The following is a 17638-nucleotide window of genomic DNA, read 5'->3' as shown; positions in this document are numbered from 1 at the left end:
GGCAGCCCAACAAGTGCAATATACTCTTGAAATTGGATTACTTCTAAAACGTTTAATTTATTCGTATTTTCAAAGGAATTATACTAAAAACACACATTTTACAGTTTGCATGAAGCACACAGGAATTGGGGCTTATAACAACAGAGTTTATAGATTAGATTAGTAATATTACGTAGATATGGATAGGTTTGATATTTGCAGATCTTCTGAATTGAGGCGCAGCATTTGCTGGTCCTCCGAATTGATTCGTACCAGCTGCTCGCTGTCGAAGCTCAGCAGGTTACTGATCGTGGGGCCGTTATCATTGTTGTTGTTGTTGTTTGTGTTGTTGCTATTATCGTTGTTGCTGTTGGTGTTGCCGTACTGCTGATGCATTGGTGTTATATGCTGCTGCTGCTGCTGCAATTGTTGCTGCTGTTGCTGCTGCTGTTGATGTTGCTGCAGTGTATGTTGATTTTGCTGCAAGCATTCAACGGGAGCATTAGGGTTAGAGTTCAAGTTGAAGCTCAGTTTGTCCTCTTACCAAGTGATTCGTGGTCAGGTTCCATTGCAGATTGCCAGCAGCGCCCGCGCCCGACGTCAGCAAGTTGTGCATTGTGAATGGATTGTTGAGATTACTGAGGTTGTTGTTGTTGTTGCTGTTGGCAACAGCTGGCGCTGCGTTCACAGCGGCAGCAGCAGCAACGGCAGCAGCTGAGAATTTGGTCTCCCAATGCGTTGCACTGCCAGCGGTTACAAAGGGATTCGGATTGGTGTTGTACTGCAGCTGCTGTTGCTGTTGTTGCTGTTGTTGTTGATGTTGTTGCTGGTGCTGCTGTTGCTGGTGCTGCTGATGTTGGGCCAACAGTTGTTGCGTAAAGGGATTGTAGTTGTTGCCCAGCTCCAGGTTGCCAGCGCCGCCAGCAACATATTGCTGCTGCTGCTGTTGCTGCTGCTGGTGTTGGTTCGGCGACATCATCTGTTGCTGCTGCTGCTGCTGTTGTGCATTGCTGGGCGCCGCTGCTGCAGCTGCCATGTTGTATGGCGACGGAGTGCTGTTCTGATTGTAATTGCTTGACGGGGACAATGGCTGCGGAGAGGGCGTCAACTCCGGCGGAGCACGATACAAGCCAAACGGCTGTGGTGAGGTATCTAAACATATCAAAAGTATGTATTGATATATGTGGGAGTTTATAAATATAAATATTTCTCACCTCTTGGTTCAGTTTTGATAGGCGGTATATTCTGCGCATTCCAACAGTTCATGTTGTTTTGACCTAGAAGCAGTGCAAGAAGTTGTTAGCAAAGCAGCAATAATAAACATTAAAAAAACAGCGAGCAAAACATTTATAAATAAAGGAAAATAATTTAGCAATAACATAATAGAAAGGCAAAGAAAAAAATTAAAATAAAATTTTTGCAAAAATATAAAAAGAATTCTTTTAATTTGTATATACTAATCAAAACTGAATTATATTAAAAATATAATAAATACATATATAAACGCAACAAAATCTCAAATTTTAGCTCATGCAAAAATATAGTTACCAAAACTACGTATAAAATATTAAATAAAAAAAAAAATTAGAAAAATATAAAAAATCCAAGTAACGGAAAAGCAAAAAAAAAAAAAAAACATTTGTTTTTACCTTAATTTCGAAAAAAAAAAAAAAAAAATTATTTTATATATAAAAAAAAGTTATGGGAAAAGAATGAAACAAAATGTACTGTAATCGTGCAAGATTTAGCTTTGTAAAAACTTACTTCGTTTGCTTAAGCTTCTTTTCAAAATCTCATTAAAACTATAAAGTTTTATTTCTCATTTTTTCGTTTTTATTTATCTAAATATTTTATAAAAGTGTTTTGCAATAATATTTGTATTTTCAAAAAGTTTCTTTGTATAAAAATATCAAATTTTTGGTTGTATTTTTCGTATTTTCTGCCAATTAGCAAAGCCATAATAATAATAATTATAATATTTCATACTTCATAAGTACTTTTCTTTTTCATAAAATTCCAACAACAATATTTATTTATGACTACATATATATTTACGCTACGTATTTATTTAGGTATAATTTGTATTTAATTGCCGCATAGTTTTGTTTAGTATTTGTGCATTGTTTGGTTTTCGATTATGTTGCCTGGTTTAATATTAATAATATATTCTCTAATAGTCTATACGATTAATACATCATAGAGCGTGCCAAGGCTTTGGCATACGAAATATTCTAGGTAGGATAAGTTGTCTATCTTCAAACCAATGCTGCCTGAGCAGTTGATAGATCCACGCACAACAGAGAAAGAGGACAGAGAAAGGACAGAGATAGAGATAGAGGACGAAAGACTAAACACCAACCACCACCACCCGCCAACCACCAAGTGAAGTGAAAAATGGGAAAACTTACGATCTTGATGATCATTGTGATGCTGCTGCTTCTGCTGCTGCTGGAGCAACAGGTGCATGGGATCGCCGCCAGTCTTTTGACGTTTCCGCCTCAAGTGTGCTGGATCTACAAAAAAGAGAGTATAGCAATTCGTTTAATTGCCAACATGTTTGGACAAGTCTTGACTCGGTTCAAAGAACCCTTAGAGCTACTAAATACAAATTTGGGGAGCGATGCGCGTCAGCGCCCCTTCAAGACAAAGTTGAGCAGCGAAAGGTTCGAGCTGCTGCACAAATCGAGTGTTCGCTGACAAACGCTTACAAAATCGGCATACCCGATCAGACTACAGGCTAGACAGGGTATGCACACATTGCGTGTCAACAATTCTAAAACAAATACAATTACAAATTTTGAGCGCCACCAATTTGTGTTTTGTGGTTCGTATAGCGCCCGTTGCCAAGTGTAAAATGCCTTAAGGACCTCGGGTCCTTTTCTTAGCTAAGCATACAAATTGTTTTAGTCGATGATTCTTTGGGTTTGGAATTCGCTGTGGAATACCTCAATACAAACTGATTTAGTCGATGCGAAGTTTGTTCGTAGGGCTAAAAAAATACATGTTACAATATCCAATCGACGATTGGGAAGACAAAGAAAGCCTTTGCCTATCCAATCACACAAATTGAGCTGGTCGACGAGATTCGATTCGATTTGAGTCGATTTTAGGGCTCGACTTGGCATCCCTAGTCTTAGTCCTAATCAACTAGACAAGCTGATGTTGTTCGTAAATGAGTTAACAATATTCAATTGCCGTTTGCTGCCGCCAGCCGCTTGGCCACCTGGTCTGGCGTCAGAATCTCGCCAGCATCCACGGACGCATAGTAGGCGGAGGTCTCGTCGAACTCACTGGCCGTCGCCTGGGGCGGCACGCTCGTGTAGAGGGCAAAGTGCTCGACCTCCGTAAGGTCGAGGTTGGGGTCCATTTTGACGTTGAAGTGCGCCTCGATCGAGCTGACCAGATTGTGCAAGCTCTGGCGGTCGGCAATGGCGACCAGCTCCATGCCGCCCTCGCTGATGGGAATCTCGGCCAGCTGCAGCGCGGACGCAGTGCGTCTGTCCAACTGGCCGCCCACTGTGATTGTGCTGGCATTCGAGTAGGCCTCGTTGGCCGCTGGCTGCAGACTGCTGGAGCTGTCGCCCTTGAGAGGAATATGCACCACATCCGCGTTCAGGTAGGCGGGTCGCTTGCCTGAGACGCTGCTTACACTGCGACCGCAGGGCTTGCCGGACTTGCCGGACTTCCGGGGCGAGGTCGTGGTCGTGGCGCCTGTGCCCCCTGACTTGAGTGGACTCAGCACCACATTGGTTCCCTTGCCCTTGGTCGTTCGCGCATTGAGATTGTCCAGGCTGGGTGCGCTGCTGGCCGAGGCACTGGCGGGCTTCGAGCCGAGTTTGGAGCAGTTCTCGTTCAGAGCAGCAGAGTCTGTCAGCTCCGACTTGCTCTTGCGCCGCGCGAACAGCTTGGAGAAGAAGCCGGGCTTCTTCTGCCTGGGCAGCGTATTGAAATTTGGATTCTTTGCGGGCTTCGGCTTGGGCTTGGGCTTCGACTCCGGCGGCTGCGGCAACTTCTTTGTGGGCGCCGCGGGCAGATCGGCGACGCGTGGGTGAATGACGGGCGGCGGCAGGCGTGGCTTCTCCTTTGAAGCTGGGTCGCTGTTCGCCTCGATCGAGCGATTCTCAGCATTGCTGTCCTGCTTGCGCAAGCGCTTGGGCGGCAACGGTGGCAGCTTCTCCTGCTCAACAGCCGCCAGCATAAGAGCTGCCTCCCGCTCGAGCTGTTCCTGTGCCCGTTTCTCCATTTCGTACTCTTTGAGCAACTCTTGATGTTGTTGCTGCTGCTGCTGCTGCTTCTGTTGCTGCTGTTGCTGCTGCTGCGAGTTCACCTCAACAGCATCGTAGTGCTGCGCATCTTCTGGCGCACACTGGGACATGGGCGGCGTCGGAGGCATGATGTCGTCCATGGGTATACTGACTGGATTCTTGAATGCGATCTGCAGGCTCGTGTAGGTGGCCGCATCATCGAAGCTGTCCTCCACCTGCATGGGCGGCCTGCCCATGCTCTCCATCTCGTTCTGCAGCGTGTTGTTGTACGTGTCCCGCTGCATGACGAAGTCCGTGTAGATCTCGTCCAACTCGGCCACCTGCTCGAGCAGCTCGTTGAGCGTCTTGTCCTCGTCCGTGGCGGCCACCTGAGTCTCGGCGGTGGCATCGCTGTCATCGGCCTCGACCTCGGCTTCCGCTGGATCTGGACTTGGCTCGTGGGGCTGTTGCAGCAGCTCATTCGACTTCATCCACTCGTTACACTTATCAGCGGCCGTCAGCTGATGTGGCTCTGGCACTGCCAGCTCCTGCTCCAACTGCTGTTGCTGTTGCTGCTGCTGCTCCAACTGCTGCTGCTGTTGCTGCCGCTGCTGCTCCAACTCCAGCTGCTCCAATTCACGCACCTTCTCATCAATGATCGTATCTATTTCCAATTCAGTTCGCAGTCGCTCCGCCTCTGCTTCAGCATCGGCTGCTTCCATATCTAATGGTGCCTGGTCTGTTTCATCCTCGGCCACCTGCGTCTCCGGCTGTGCCTCCGCACCCGCCTGCGTCGCGGCCGCCTGCATCAGCTGAGGCTCGGCCTGCTCCAGGGTGGGCGTGTTGAGATCAACTACCTCAATCGCCGGGGTTTCGCGCTTGGCCGAGCAACGATCGACCGCGAGGATTTGCTGAAAGATGTCTTCATCGGGCTTCCGCTTGAGATGCCGATGAAGATTCCAGAACGTATGCCTACCTGAATCCAATGGCACGTATTCAAAGGGCAGAGCCTCGCTGGTAACGCCGTCCGACGGTCGACGCAGCTGTATGAAAACCTGTCGAGCAATAGGAAATCCCATTAGCTTGAGGAAACGGGAATCGAGTCCTGCACTCACCTTGGCGGGCTCCGTTATGTCAAGCGTATGGTATCGCGGCGTCTTAAACGTAATGGCAGTCTGCTTGTGCACGTCCGTGTGCTGGAAATCACCCAGGGCCTCCCACACCGTCTGCCCGTTCTTCTCCTCGAAGAAGCGCACCGTGATGTCCTCTTTGGCCACCTTCTCGCACAGCAAAATGATTTGCGTGTTGCCCAGCACGCTGGCCGAGCAGCTGCACAGCCGGCATATAACCAGGTCGGACATGGCCTTCTTGTCGAAGATCGGCTCGGAGACGACGGGCGGCAGAGGCGATGTGAAGCGGCCCTTCTGCTCGCTCTCCATGAATACTTGAAAGCACAGGCGCACCGAGTTCAGATCGATGCTCGAGGGTTGAAAACGATGCGAGAATCCAGCTGGGGAATAAACATGAATTAACTACATGCTCGATTTAGTTTCTCTAGCTTGGCCTACTCTTGAATGGATCCACGCGAATCTCCTCGCGCGCCTTCAGTGCCGCCTCAATGTCCTTCTTCTTGACACACTGAATGCCCAAATTGCTGAACACGGCTCGCATTGTCTCGCTGCTGATCTCCAGGGTGCAGACGCCCTTCTTACAGCCCTCCTTTCCTACCAGATTGTGTGGATGTGGACTGTGCATACAGAGAGAGAATAAGAGAGGGAGTGAGAGATTAAGAGAGAAACGGAAAGAGATTTTCATAACTAATTTTTACCGATATGGCGTATCCTTGGTGACGCAGGACACAACAACGACAGCGCGTCCCTTGTAGCCGACAATCTCGATGGTTGGATAGGTCTTGTTCTCGGGCGTCGAATTCACGCCGGGAATGGAACCGGCCGAGCGACCCTCGCACTCATAGCGAAAACGCAGCGCTTTGCCGGCGGGCTGTTCCGTTATCTTCACATACGGTTTCTTTCTCACGTTCTTCGTGGACTGTGACAATTGCTGAGTCTGTTGCTGTTGCTGCTGCTGCTGTTGCTGTTGCTGCTGCTGCTGCTGCTGTAGGCCATTGTAGTTTAGGCTCTGCTGCTGGGCATCGCCTGCTGCACCCGCAGCACCCAAATTGTTTTGATTTGGAAACATTTCAAGGCCAAAATATTAACTGCAAAAAGAAGCAAGCGAAAAAGGTCTTAGATTCCTCGAGCCAGCACGCAGAATTCTTGGCAAACGCGATGACGCCTCGATTGAGCCAAAGACGACAATGACGACGCATCCCAAAAATAGTTGCCCGTACGATTTTCCCTTTTCTCTTGGTCAATTTCCGCGAAATAAATAAATATTTATAAACGAGGTGCAAGACGAGTATATTGGCTGCTAAAGGGAAATGGAATCGACCTTAACTCTTTGATTTATCCATCTATTCGACAAGTCTCCTCGAAATACATTTTCATGGCTAGAGGTAAGCAGACAGACCATGTGTAAGAAATGTGTAAGATTCTTCGACAAAATTCGCCTTCAGACAGCAGCAAAGAGTCATCAAGATAACATGAAACGTGGGCGTTTGGGTACATTGCAATATGATGGCTCGCATTTGATTATCTACGAGACTCGTTAGATCATTTTGTTCCACTGCAGTTGACCGCACGCGTGTGTATGCATTTGTGTGTGCCTGTGTATTAGTGTGTGTAGAACCGGCTGGGGCTGCTGCTGGTGCTGGTGCTGGTGCTGGTGCTGGTGCTGGTGCTGGCCTGGGCCTGGCCACAGCCATAGCCAAGTTAGCATCGGACATCCATTTATAAATAACATTTTGCGTAATGCGTGTGCGACAAGCAGCTCCACACAGAGCGCCTGCCCGATCTATATACTGTAGTAGAGCAAGTGCCCAGCAGGTAGTATAGATGAAGATACATTTACACACATACACATACACACATTTGCATACATATGTAAAGAGTGAGTCGTTAAGTGGCCTCCCCAAAGATTTTGTTTGATTCCAAAACATAAAAGTGTCGTTTTATCAAACGCTCGGCTAAAGATCACCCATTGTCGCTTATATAAAAATATACCGTTTATATATGCTATAGACGTTTATAGTATATGTATGCAGACAGTCGTGTATAGTGAGTAGCTCTATGACCTCAGAGATTCGATTCACAGAACGTCTAGACATTGGTCTGCCATTAAAGAATACGTCAATTGGTCGGCACGGCATGGCATGGGGTAGTTTTTGAAGATACAAAAGAAATCCAAATAAATCCAAGTCAAAGTTTTGCCAATTTTGTAATCTTTTAGTTAATTAATTTTAATTATTTTAATATTATTTATTTTAATTTAATTAAGTAAATAAACATAATTTTGTAGGTTTTTTTTCTGTCAAGATTGGCCTTTCTGCATATATAAAATTAGAGATTATTAATGACTCTTTAATATATCTCTTACATATCATAATTTTTTGACATTTTTGCTCTGCGGAGACTAAGAATAAATTTAAAAACTCATAAATACGCTTCTGCTATCAATTTTCAAGGGATGTCTTTTGCAGAGTAATTTGTGAACATCTAAAGGAAAGCTTAGTAGATTTTCAGTTGAATTCGCTACACTCCAACAAATATTTCATTTTTTTCCATTATCCAAGAGCCGACAGGCACTTTACATCATTTATTTATTTAGATAAAAATGACAGCTTTGATTCTTTGATCCTATATTTATATCCTTAATGTAAAATTTGTATCATATGAGAGAGGGCTCGCATAAAGAGTTGCAAATGATATAATCAATGATATTCAATCAATATTTATGACTCAAGTATTATTGTCCAAAACCGAAACGCCCGTTTTCACTGTTTGAAGGAGCATTTAAACAGATTTGACACATTTTTTGAAAGCAGCTAGCATATGTGAATCAAAATAAACTTTTGGAAAACGAATTTCGCACAGTCGATTTAAATAAAACAGAAATACTGAAATCGCGGCATATTTAAAAGAAAAGCAAACGAAAAACCAAAAACAAACGCAAAGTCAATTCGCATATCATGGCAAATGTGATTCTCATTAAGGCTTCTACAGAGCATACGTATACATATATTATTGATATATAGACACAGTTGCATATATATATATATATAATATAATATTTTATGGTATATTCTGCATTCACTTTATTACATATATTACGTCATGATTTTGTACGTTAGACAAATGTGGAACATGATAATTTGGCCAAAAGCCAATCTTTGTAATATTTTTCACAAAATTATGAAAAATTCAATCCGAATTTCGAAGAGTATATCTCTTTAATCACCTGTCACTGTGGTTGATTCAAATATTCCTTTCCAATTTCAAAACTTTTCCAGCGATCAATCGATCGATTGAATAAAAAAATCTTTCAAATTTTTCTTTTGAGCAAATTTTGCGCAAAATTATTTACAATTATTTATGCTAGAGGCCACACTCGAGTTGATTTTCGCTTTGCAGTCTCAACCGGATCCAACCGGTCCAGAAAAATAAGCGAAATATATATAGTATAATGTATAGATGCTAGCACGGTTTTCTTATATATGTATATATATATATATGAGTATATTCAAATTTGAATTTGGTTTTCTCTTTGAAACGCACGTCTTGAGTTCTTGGATATCGGCCGTAGACTGAACAGCGAAACTAAACGAATAATGCGAGCGAATTTTTATTCGAACATTTTCGTTTTGCTCCTTCCTAAAAATTCATCATTTCGGGTTGTCGTCGAAGCTTTTTCTGCTTTTCCGCTATTTCTGTTTTTCAGTTTTTCAATTTTGTCTTTTAAGTTGTTAGCCTTTTAGCACGAAATGTACGCCTACTTTATGTAGCATATTTTATACTTGCTGTATTTTATACTTGCTCAAAAAGGAGAAACGTGTATATTGGTTATGGGAAATGTCCGAAAGCAATGAGATATTAACTCAAGTGTATCCTCATCTAGCTGGGACTTAGAGCTTCTCAATTTATATATTTATCAATATTTTGTAATCAATTCAGTGGCGTGTATCATATAAGTCGGTTATATCCTCAATCACCACTTGCTATTTGATGGATTGTGAGGAATTCATAGTTCTGGCTGGCATGTAAAGTTTTCCCAAGCAATGCTCCCAATTTTCTTGTTGAAAAAACAAAAAGACATGTACATATGTCTTCCCTAGTTTATAAATACATATTGTTTTAGATTAGCCAGGGTAGGGGAACAGCTTGTGAATGGACTGTTGACGATGTCAATAAACTCTCGAACACTTGTGTCAACAAATCATTAGAAAATATACTTTACAGTTAACAGTTAATAGTTAACGCGCTGTACTCAAAGACATATAGAATTAGCAAATATAACTGATATTTCAGCTGTTCCTCGTTACAATTGATAAGCATTCAATAGCAAAATAGGAAAAATGCAACACAAAATGATTTCCACGCATGCGAACCTAGAAAGCAATGTCTTTAGCAACTGATTAAATTAAGAATATGTATTAGAGTAAGTAAATACATATTTTTGTATATAAAAATATGTATCTGATGTTTATGTGTATTTGAATTCCATTAAAGCTGACTCATATTGAGAGAAGCCAAGAGAAAATTCATTCAGAAAATTGCAAACACGCCAACGCTAGACTAGAAGATACCCTGGATAGGAGAGCACATACCGAGATTCCATGTCCTTTTGCTGCTTATCCGAAGATGTGCTTTCTTTTATAATAATGTATATGACTATAGCAATCAGTAGCAAGTAATAACTTATTTGCGGAATACATATATAGAGAACAGGTACATAAATTAATAGTTTACATACAAATAGTATCTAAGTTATTGGATAATGCCTTTAAAGCCTAGACTAAAACTAAATTACGTATACATACATACATATATGTATGTATGATTGTATTATAATGTTCCCAAGAATTATCAAAAGTTAATATATATAAGATATATACACATATCAAAGCCTATAAATGTGAAAACAGAATGAATATTTTACTCGACCCTTACAATAAACAGATTATTCAGGTAGTTACATATACATATATACATGCACATATACATACGTATATAGATATATAATGGGCCAGATGCCCAATAGCATTTATTGGTATTTCCGTTCAGCGGCCACTGAGCAAGACACTTGTCAACAGTTCTATCAAGCACCAAGAGACAGTTTGAAAATCTTTTTACCAATCTATTATTTATGATAATAATTAGATGAGTTTTTCGTTAGCCAAAAACATGTGCAATATAAGATATGTGATAATTATAAGCTCAATACGACTTGTACGAAATGTTTTCGTTTTGACAGAGCACAGAGAATTTCCAAGAAATCTCTGACTCACATAGCTAAGATAATCATCACGTTTCGATATATTATGTATGTATGCCAATCTATAATATTTGAATTTGTGAATTTTCAAACAAGCAAATATGCTAGGAATTTGCTCGTGTGGCCCACTAGGCAGATAATCATTCAGAAAACGCGTGTCTTTTTGTGATCCGTGTGATGACATTTAATGGAGGTGATTCTTGAGAAATGCATACATATTTATCTGGAACGCAAGGTCAGTAAACGAAAGCGCCGAGTCGATGGGTAAGTTTAATTATTCTATAATTACACATTTTCCTTGTTTATTTTATTACACAAATGCATTTCACGAATGCCCAAATTTTAATGGATTTATATAAAAATCGAATTACAGGTTTCATTGCTCACGCATATCTCTCACACTTAAGAGGCAGAGCCACTAGATTAGATATAGAATCATCCAAGGCCAAAAATTCTGTACACGCTTTTTAATAGAGTCAAACAAACAGTTCTGCAACAGTTGAGCTTAGAATAAGGCCCAGGCCATCTATCCACTTAAATGAAGACTCCCATCTAATGAAATGATACAGGTCTCGCTTTTTATTTTATTCAATTTATTATTATTTTATGGGTATTATATTCGGTATTTAATATTCTTTCCAGAGTCTGGCACATGTGATTATATGGCAATTTATTTGTTAGAGCACTGTTTATAGCACCTGCACTAAATACATATCTGCATCGTAAAACGGAACGGATCCGACGCACGAAACGCTGCAGATAAGCTACCGAATTGCCGGCTCTCAGATATGGGCCGAAAAAAATGCGTATCAGATAGCTGGATACGGAACGACATAGTATTCAAATAAAATAATCGATGATACACAAAAAACACACGTCGAGAGTTTCCAGCAGCGATGTAAAGGTAGAAACTAAGCAGAATTGATTCACAAAAACAAGTAAAACTGCTTTGCCTGACTGGGAAATACCCTGAGCTATCCACAGTGCTGGGCAGTGCCCATGAGCTATACTATAGGCATAGCAGCTGTTATATACCTCAGTGCGTACACCTTGGGAGTATCACCAGCATATTTGATGAATTAACACAGCACATTTGGTATACAATAGTTCCAATTCACATATAAATTGCAAGCTTCAGCTCTTATATTTCGACTTGGCAGTTCCCAATCAATAGCAAGAGTATATGGGTGGGCATACCTTCTAGTTTCTGCATTTTAACTCACGATACACATGATACCCACTTCATTAATTTTCAATTGATTCATGACATAAAAACAAAGTTTGAAACCATAAAATTGATTAATGATGGAACCCTCTCACTCGAACAAAATCTAAAGAAATGAAAAAGAGAAAGAGGGAGAGAGAGAGAGAGGCGGAGCGGGAGAAGACGGGAGGTAGGCAAGAATTAACCAACTGGCGCCAATCAGGCAGCTGTGACTGTTCGGCCAATGGAATCGAGTCTCTTCAATAGATTAAAATATTCTAGTTTTATGATGTTTCCAGTAAAATAGAAACAAAAAACTTTTGGCGCCAGGCTCTACAAATTAAGATTAAGATCAACATCAAAGTAGCAGCTCTAGCTGGATTCCGCAACCTGGTCCCAAAACAAGTTCTAACTAGTTCCGAGTCCACATATGCTCGCCAAAAAGACGCCGAGACTCTCGCTAAAACTAAGGAAAAAGACAACAACAACAGCAACCATATTTAATGGTCGCTGGCGTCAAGCAATTTACAGCTCAAATAAAAATACAAATCAATTAATAACAGCCGATGCCGCCATTGACAAATCTGTGGAACTAGTTCCGACTGTAGAATTACTTTAAAAAAACCCGTCATCGAAATGAATTGCTGTAATTGAACTAGTTCCTACTCTTTTTGCAAAATCTCTTATTTTATGAAGCAAACTACAGAATTGAGCCTGTTCCGACCTAAGGTTTATTATATAGAAGCATTGATTCCTGTTTAATAAAACCTACAATTTTATGATTCCTGTCATGCACTGTTCTCACTTTTTACTTAATAGCTCATAGCTTAACATCTATATAAATATTATCTTATATAATATTTATAAACTGTCACGCTGTCTCTATCAGAAAGCCTTGGGCAATGTAACTTCAATTTGACTGCTATGATTAATGATTGAAAGTAATGCTCCTCTATACTAGATATCGCTTCATCAATCAAACCCCCGCGAAAGTTCCACGAAATGTCGTTTATTGACTTAGCTTTGGCTACACAAGTTGAGCTTTGTATATCGCACAGCTGAGATAACTATACTCTTCATGACTTGCTATATTTGCAGTTGTTTTTTGTTATTTGTCTTAAACACACTTACTTACACACACATGCACATATACACAGAAGCACAATTAACACTAAGTACTGAGTCAGCAGCCGGTTTTGCATGCCATTTGTGCAATATAAAATTACGTTGAATTAGCCAAAAGCATCACAACACCTGTAATTACCTGTAGTGCTAGCCAGTTACAAGCTAAGACATGATTTACATTTATTATATGTTTTATTTTGTTGGGAAACTTTGTTAAGTTTTATTCAATGGAACTTTGAGCATGCTTGACAAGTTTAAACGCGCCCCGATTCTGCTTACACTCGCTTCCACATCGAGACCGATATAATAAAATACACTGTTTCTAGTATGCCCGTTAGCTTATTCCGTGCAAGCACAACCGTCGAGCCTACGAGTCGATCTTCAAATGAAATCCAATTGGAAATTCTCGTGCCGTTTTTAACGCCCCAAACAAATGCAAGTGCCTTCGAATACGAAACGCCGAAGCTTTCCTCACACCCCCAACAAACACAGACACACACGCACAAACACAGAAAACTTTTAGGCGACGTCGACTGCGGCAGAGGCAGAGGCAGCGATAGCGACTGCACCGCCATGTACACAGGTGTTTTAGTTTTTCTGTTTCTGTTTTAATTTATCGTTTGTATAATCCATACACCAAAGCATAAGATATAGCAGGCGAAGTAGAGTGAGAGAGAGACAGAGTGAGAGAGAGGGAGCGAAAGCGCGCGCTTGTGAAAGCTTTTACAAGGGGGTTGTAAATACACTGCGAGCGAATTGGTGCTACCAGCAGAAATATACTATATGTTTATATTTGATAGCCCTAATCGACTTGCAGCAGATGAGTAATATTCTACTACTGATATCAGAATTATCCATAATATATACAATATATACACTGATCTGTATGTATGTATGTATGTGTGATGTTTGCATATTTGAAGTTTTGTTTGTCATTTGAGTTTTGCATATCGCATAGCAGGCATTTCCGACTGAAGAATTTCAATATTTGTGTAGGTATGTGTATATGCACACATGCATATACATATATATAATTTTGTGTTTATATAGTAGTATAACAGTAGTATGGTAACGAGTCAATTTGTATTCGGCGATCGATTTGCAATTCTTTGATTAGATTGTAATTTATAGCAAACTAAATGCCGATAATCAATTTCTATTTAAGTTTTTGGGGGTATCTTAAGCCATTCAGCCTTGATATCAAGCTTCCAGTAAAATATAATCGATGAAAAATAATAATAAATATTTTAATAATATAGAAATGTTAATTGAATCTATTAGTTATACCATATATATAATTCAAAAACTATGACCAGCTAAATAGAACAATAATTTCTTCTGAATCTGTAGGTGCCCCTTGTATCACACACATTTGAGCTACTCACCTTTGTCAATGTTTGTTTGATGACAACTTAAAATGCATCGAGTGATGATCTTTTGGTTTTCTATAGCTTTTACAGATGGATTTCACACTTTCATATCTGGAATAGAACACGGTTAAGGCAGCTCCACGCTCGATAGAACTCGAAGGAATAATGTTGTTATGTAAATGGGCACTGAATAAACAAGTAATGCGAACTTATTTATAGTCGACAGATTATTCCATGTACTGCTAATGATATTCTACACAATGAAGTACACGTTACAGAAACCGGTTTGCTATTTCAATAACTTTTAATATACAGAACAAAAAAACTTTTCTCAGTTTATTAAAATTTCATTTATTTTAGTTGCGCGAAAAACTGCGAGTCCAGTCAAAGCGACAGACGAGGCAAATGAAGAACTATGCGATAATGAAGCGAGAAGAAATTAAAAGTGTGAGAGATATAACAGAAAAACAGCAACAGCTTGAAAAGAAATGTACAACCGACTGCATGATACTCGCTCACGGTTAAAATTCATTTGAGTTTATTAGAGAACTAATATGTTGGAGGAGGCATTGTTAAAATTATTACTAATATACTATAATGCATATAGTCTCTCTTTCAATTTTTGAACAAGTATCTAAAAAGTAAGAAGCATAAAGTCACAAAATTGAAACGCTAAGAAATCATCGAAGTTTGCGGTGAACTGTCGTCGAAAGCGAGAGCTTGAGAGGTGGAGTGATAGAAAGAGCTCGAGCCAATGGGAGATAGATAAAGAGATGACATACAGAAACAGAGAGAGAGCGAGAGAGCGAGAGAGAGAGAGACGGAGAGAGAGAGAGCGGGAGAGCGCGGGCTTTTGTAATGACGTTGTTTTCTTTTTGGGAATTCCGGGCTTTATACTTATGCGATCATCAACAATGTTTTTGTTTTTGTGACCGCGGCGGCGGACTTAATTTGAATTCGATGTACAACAGACACAAACGCACGCACACTCACATACACACACACACACACACACACACACTCGCATATGCAAAATATGTGCGCTGTTATTGTCTAACAAGCTTTTCTACAAACTTTTGGCGAGCGGCATTTGACAACAAATTTTTTGAGTGGCGTAATCTAATCGCGGCGAAAAGCGAAACATTCAATTCTTGGCCACATTATCGGGCGTACGTGTATTTGAGCCCCGATGCAGAAGATTGATTTGTTGTTGTTTTCGTTTTCATAATTATTATTAATTATTTTGGTAGCTGTGCTGCTATTGGCTTTGCTGTTATGCAAAAACCCTTGCTGTTACCAAAAAAAATGGTTGCTAGTGAAACTTTGATCAATTTGTATGCACCTTCTTTACGTTTTCATTTTATTTTACTTTATTTTTATCTACAATTTGTCTACACTTGGCATTCACAGGTTTTCTTGACTTGCCTGTGCCGCAAGTACGCAGCAGGCACACACAGAGAGATAGAGAGAGAGAGTCACAAGAGAGAGCTTTAAGCATTTGCGCGCGCGCGCTGTTGTGCAAGATGCGTTAAGCAGAGTTGTAAAAGCACAAATATACGACGACGATGACGACGACGACGACGACGACAACAGCAACGAGTGTTCGATCGACCGATCACGTCGCCAGCGAATTGAAGACTAAACCGAAAGCCCAGAAGAGCAGCAAAACAAGTCACGCAGACGCCATTAAAAAAGTGCCGCCAAGCCAAGAGCTTTTCGCTTGATAGGGCACAGCAAAAACAAACATCGCGAAGAGGGCGGCTCAAGACAGAAAGCAGTGACGCAGCAATAGCTGTTAAAAACAAACTGCAAGAGCAGCTCAAGAGAGCGAGAGAGGAAGAGAGAGAGAGAGCGCGTTTGAGAGAGCGAAAAGCAAAACGTGACAGACTTTAGCTCAGCTGCCAGCTGAGTGGACCTGCCTTCAGTGCCTGATCGCTTGATGTGATAGGCACAAAAACAAAGATTGTAAACAGTTGAGCTAAAGACAGCAAAACAAACTGATGCAGCAAGTGCAAAAGCAGAGTGAGTGAGAAAGAGAGAGAGAAATAGTGTAAAGACAACGTCACAAACTTAGTGCGACTTGAGCTACGCTGCGCTGCCTTGAGTTGAGCGCTGAGTCATGCTGATTGCAAAATTGGCTACTGGAAATTTCTTACAGTGTTCATGCCGCTGGTGACTCACACACGAGGAAAAGCTTTTTCACGCTTTTATGAATGAAAATGTTTTGTTGTGGCCATACGGTCTGGCTGGCTGGCCGGATGGTTGGGTGGCATAGGTGGCCTGAGCCGCTTGTTTGTCTGTCGACTGATTCAAGCTACAATTCCTGGAAAAGGATATCATCATGCGCCGGCATTTGTTATTCGTTATGGCAAATACATACATACATATGAACATAGCTATAGTCCCCAAAGCACATGACTCACATGCGACATGCGGCATGTGGCATGCAGCATGCGTAGCTCGACTTTCGCTTTCGCGCTCGAACTTTGACATTCAGGATAACGAAATTCCACGGAATTCATCAATTGTGAAAACTTCCCAATGCTGATTCATGCAGCGAGATTAAAAGATGCCTATAGTGAAGAAGAAGAATCTTGAATTTATATTTAATCAGAGCTCGGAAGTGTTTTATTATACAGGATTTTGCTCGATCTAATGGCCTTTCAAGTTCGCCCATCACTATCTCGTCTTTATGCTGGCAATTCCCAAAATTTCTTGATATACTTGATTTAGCTTGTATGCATATATGTATATATATATGCGTACATACATATGTATATGTTTATAAGTCATAAAACTCAACAGCTGGCATGCAACAATCGTACCTGAAGTATCGAAATTTCCCCGTGAGCTCAAATCAAAATAAATAGAAATTATGTCAAACGACATATCCCAACAAAAAACATATATACAAACAACTGAAAGAGTTCTATTGAGGGCTGCCTGACTAGCAAGTACTCTCAATTCTCGTCTGTAGCAATCAACCTAGTTTTTTAGAAGATGTGGGAATATTGAGATACATACTGTAACTTATTTAGTTAACTGTCAATTTAAGACAATAAACAGCTTATCAATCTCATTAACCAACTACACATATAGAGAAAGGCGATCGAGTAGTCAATATACTCTTAATAAAAACAATATACTCTCTGTAGCCATACTCAATGTGTTCAGGGTATACGAATTCAAAGAAAACGATTTGATAGCATGATTTGGATTGCCTAAACGCAACAACTGTTGTCCTGGCTAATAGCTGCTAGCTCCCATAGCTCCCTGGGCCAGACATCGATCAAACATACCCCACCGCCGTGGGCTGGTCCAATAAC

The 17638-nt window shown here is 41.0% G+C and overlaps 1 protein-coding gene across 9 annotated transcripts; it reads right to left on the bottom strand.

The window, feature by feature from the left end:
- Positions 1–32: 32 nt before the first annotated feature.
- On the bottom strand, positions 33–15942 carry dl (REL proto-oncogene, NF-kB subunit dorsal). Of its 9 annotated transcripts, none has more exons than XM_089256963.1 (10): positions 15682–15942; positions 14328–14423; positions 6052–6441; positions 5792–5970; positions 5339–5733; positions 5200–5278; positions 2388–2492; positions 1194–1256; positions 524–1131; positions 33–459 (listed from the first exon to the last, which is right to left on the bottom strand). In XM_089256963.1, the coding sequence occupies exons 3-10, from the start codon at positions 6420–6422 to the stop codon at positions 169–171; spliced, it is 2091 nt and encodes a 696-aa protein (XP_089113089.1). In that variant the 5' UTR covers positions 6423–6441; positions 14328–14423; positions 15682–15942; the 3' UTR covers positions 33–168. The 9 variants fall into 9 exon arrangements, with proteins under 9 accessions (XP_089113089.1, XP_089113090.1, XP_089113092.1 ...); XM_089256964.1 differs by lacking the exon at positions 15682–15942 and adding an exon at positions 15387–15534; XM_089256966.1 differs by lacking the exon at positions 15682–15942 and adding an exon at positions 15210–15228.
- Positions 15943–17638: the final 1696 nt, after the last annotated feature.

This window comes from Drosophila navojoa, chromosome 3 (genome assembly GCF_054131105.1).
Source record: "Drosophila navojoa isolate 15081-1374.11 chromosome 3, UAZ_NAV_1.0, whole genome shotgun sequence".
Lineage (NCBI taxonomy): Eukaryota > Metazoa > Arthropoda > Insecta > Diptera > Drosophilidae > Drosophila > Drosophila navojoa.
Note: the sequence above shows the minus strand (reverse complement) of the source record. Positions and strands in the feature narration are given on the sequence as shown.

What these genes read in the sequence shown, in the direction of transcription:
- dl (XM_089256969.1), bottom strand. Translation starts at nt 6,422, where the DNA reads ATGTTTCCAAATCAAAACAATTTGGGTGCTGCGGGTGCAGCAGGCGAT. An exon ending in TCGCGTGGATCCATTCAAGA is followed by an intron (nt 5,734 to 5,791) that starts GTAGGCCAAGCT and finishes TTTATTCCCCAG; the next exon opens with CTGGATTCTCGCATCGTTTT. An exon ending in GCAGCAGCAGCAGCAACAAC is followed by an intron (nt 4,201 to 4,248) that starts ATCAAGAGTTGC and finishes GGGCACAGGAAC; the next exon opens with AGCTCGAGCGGGAGGCAGCT.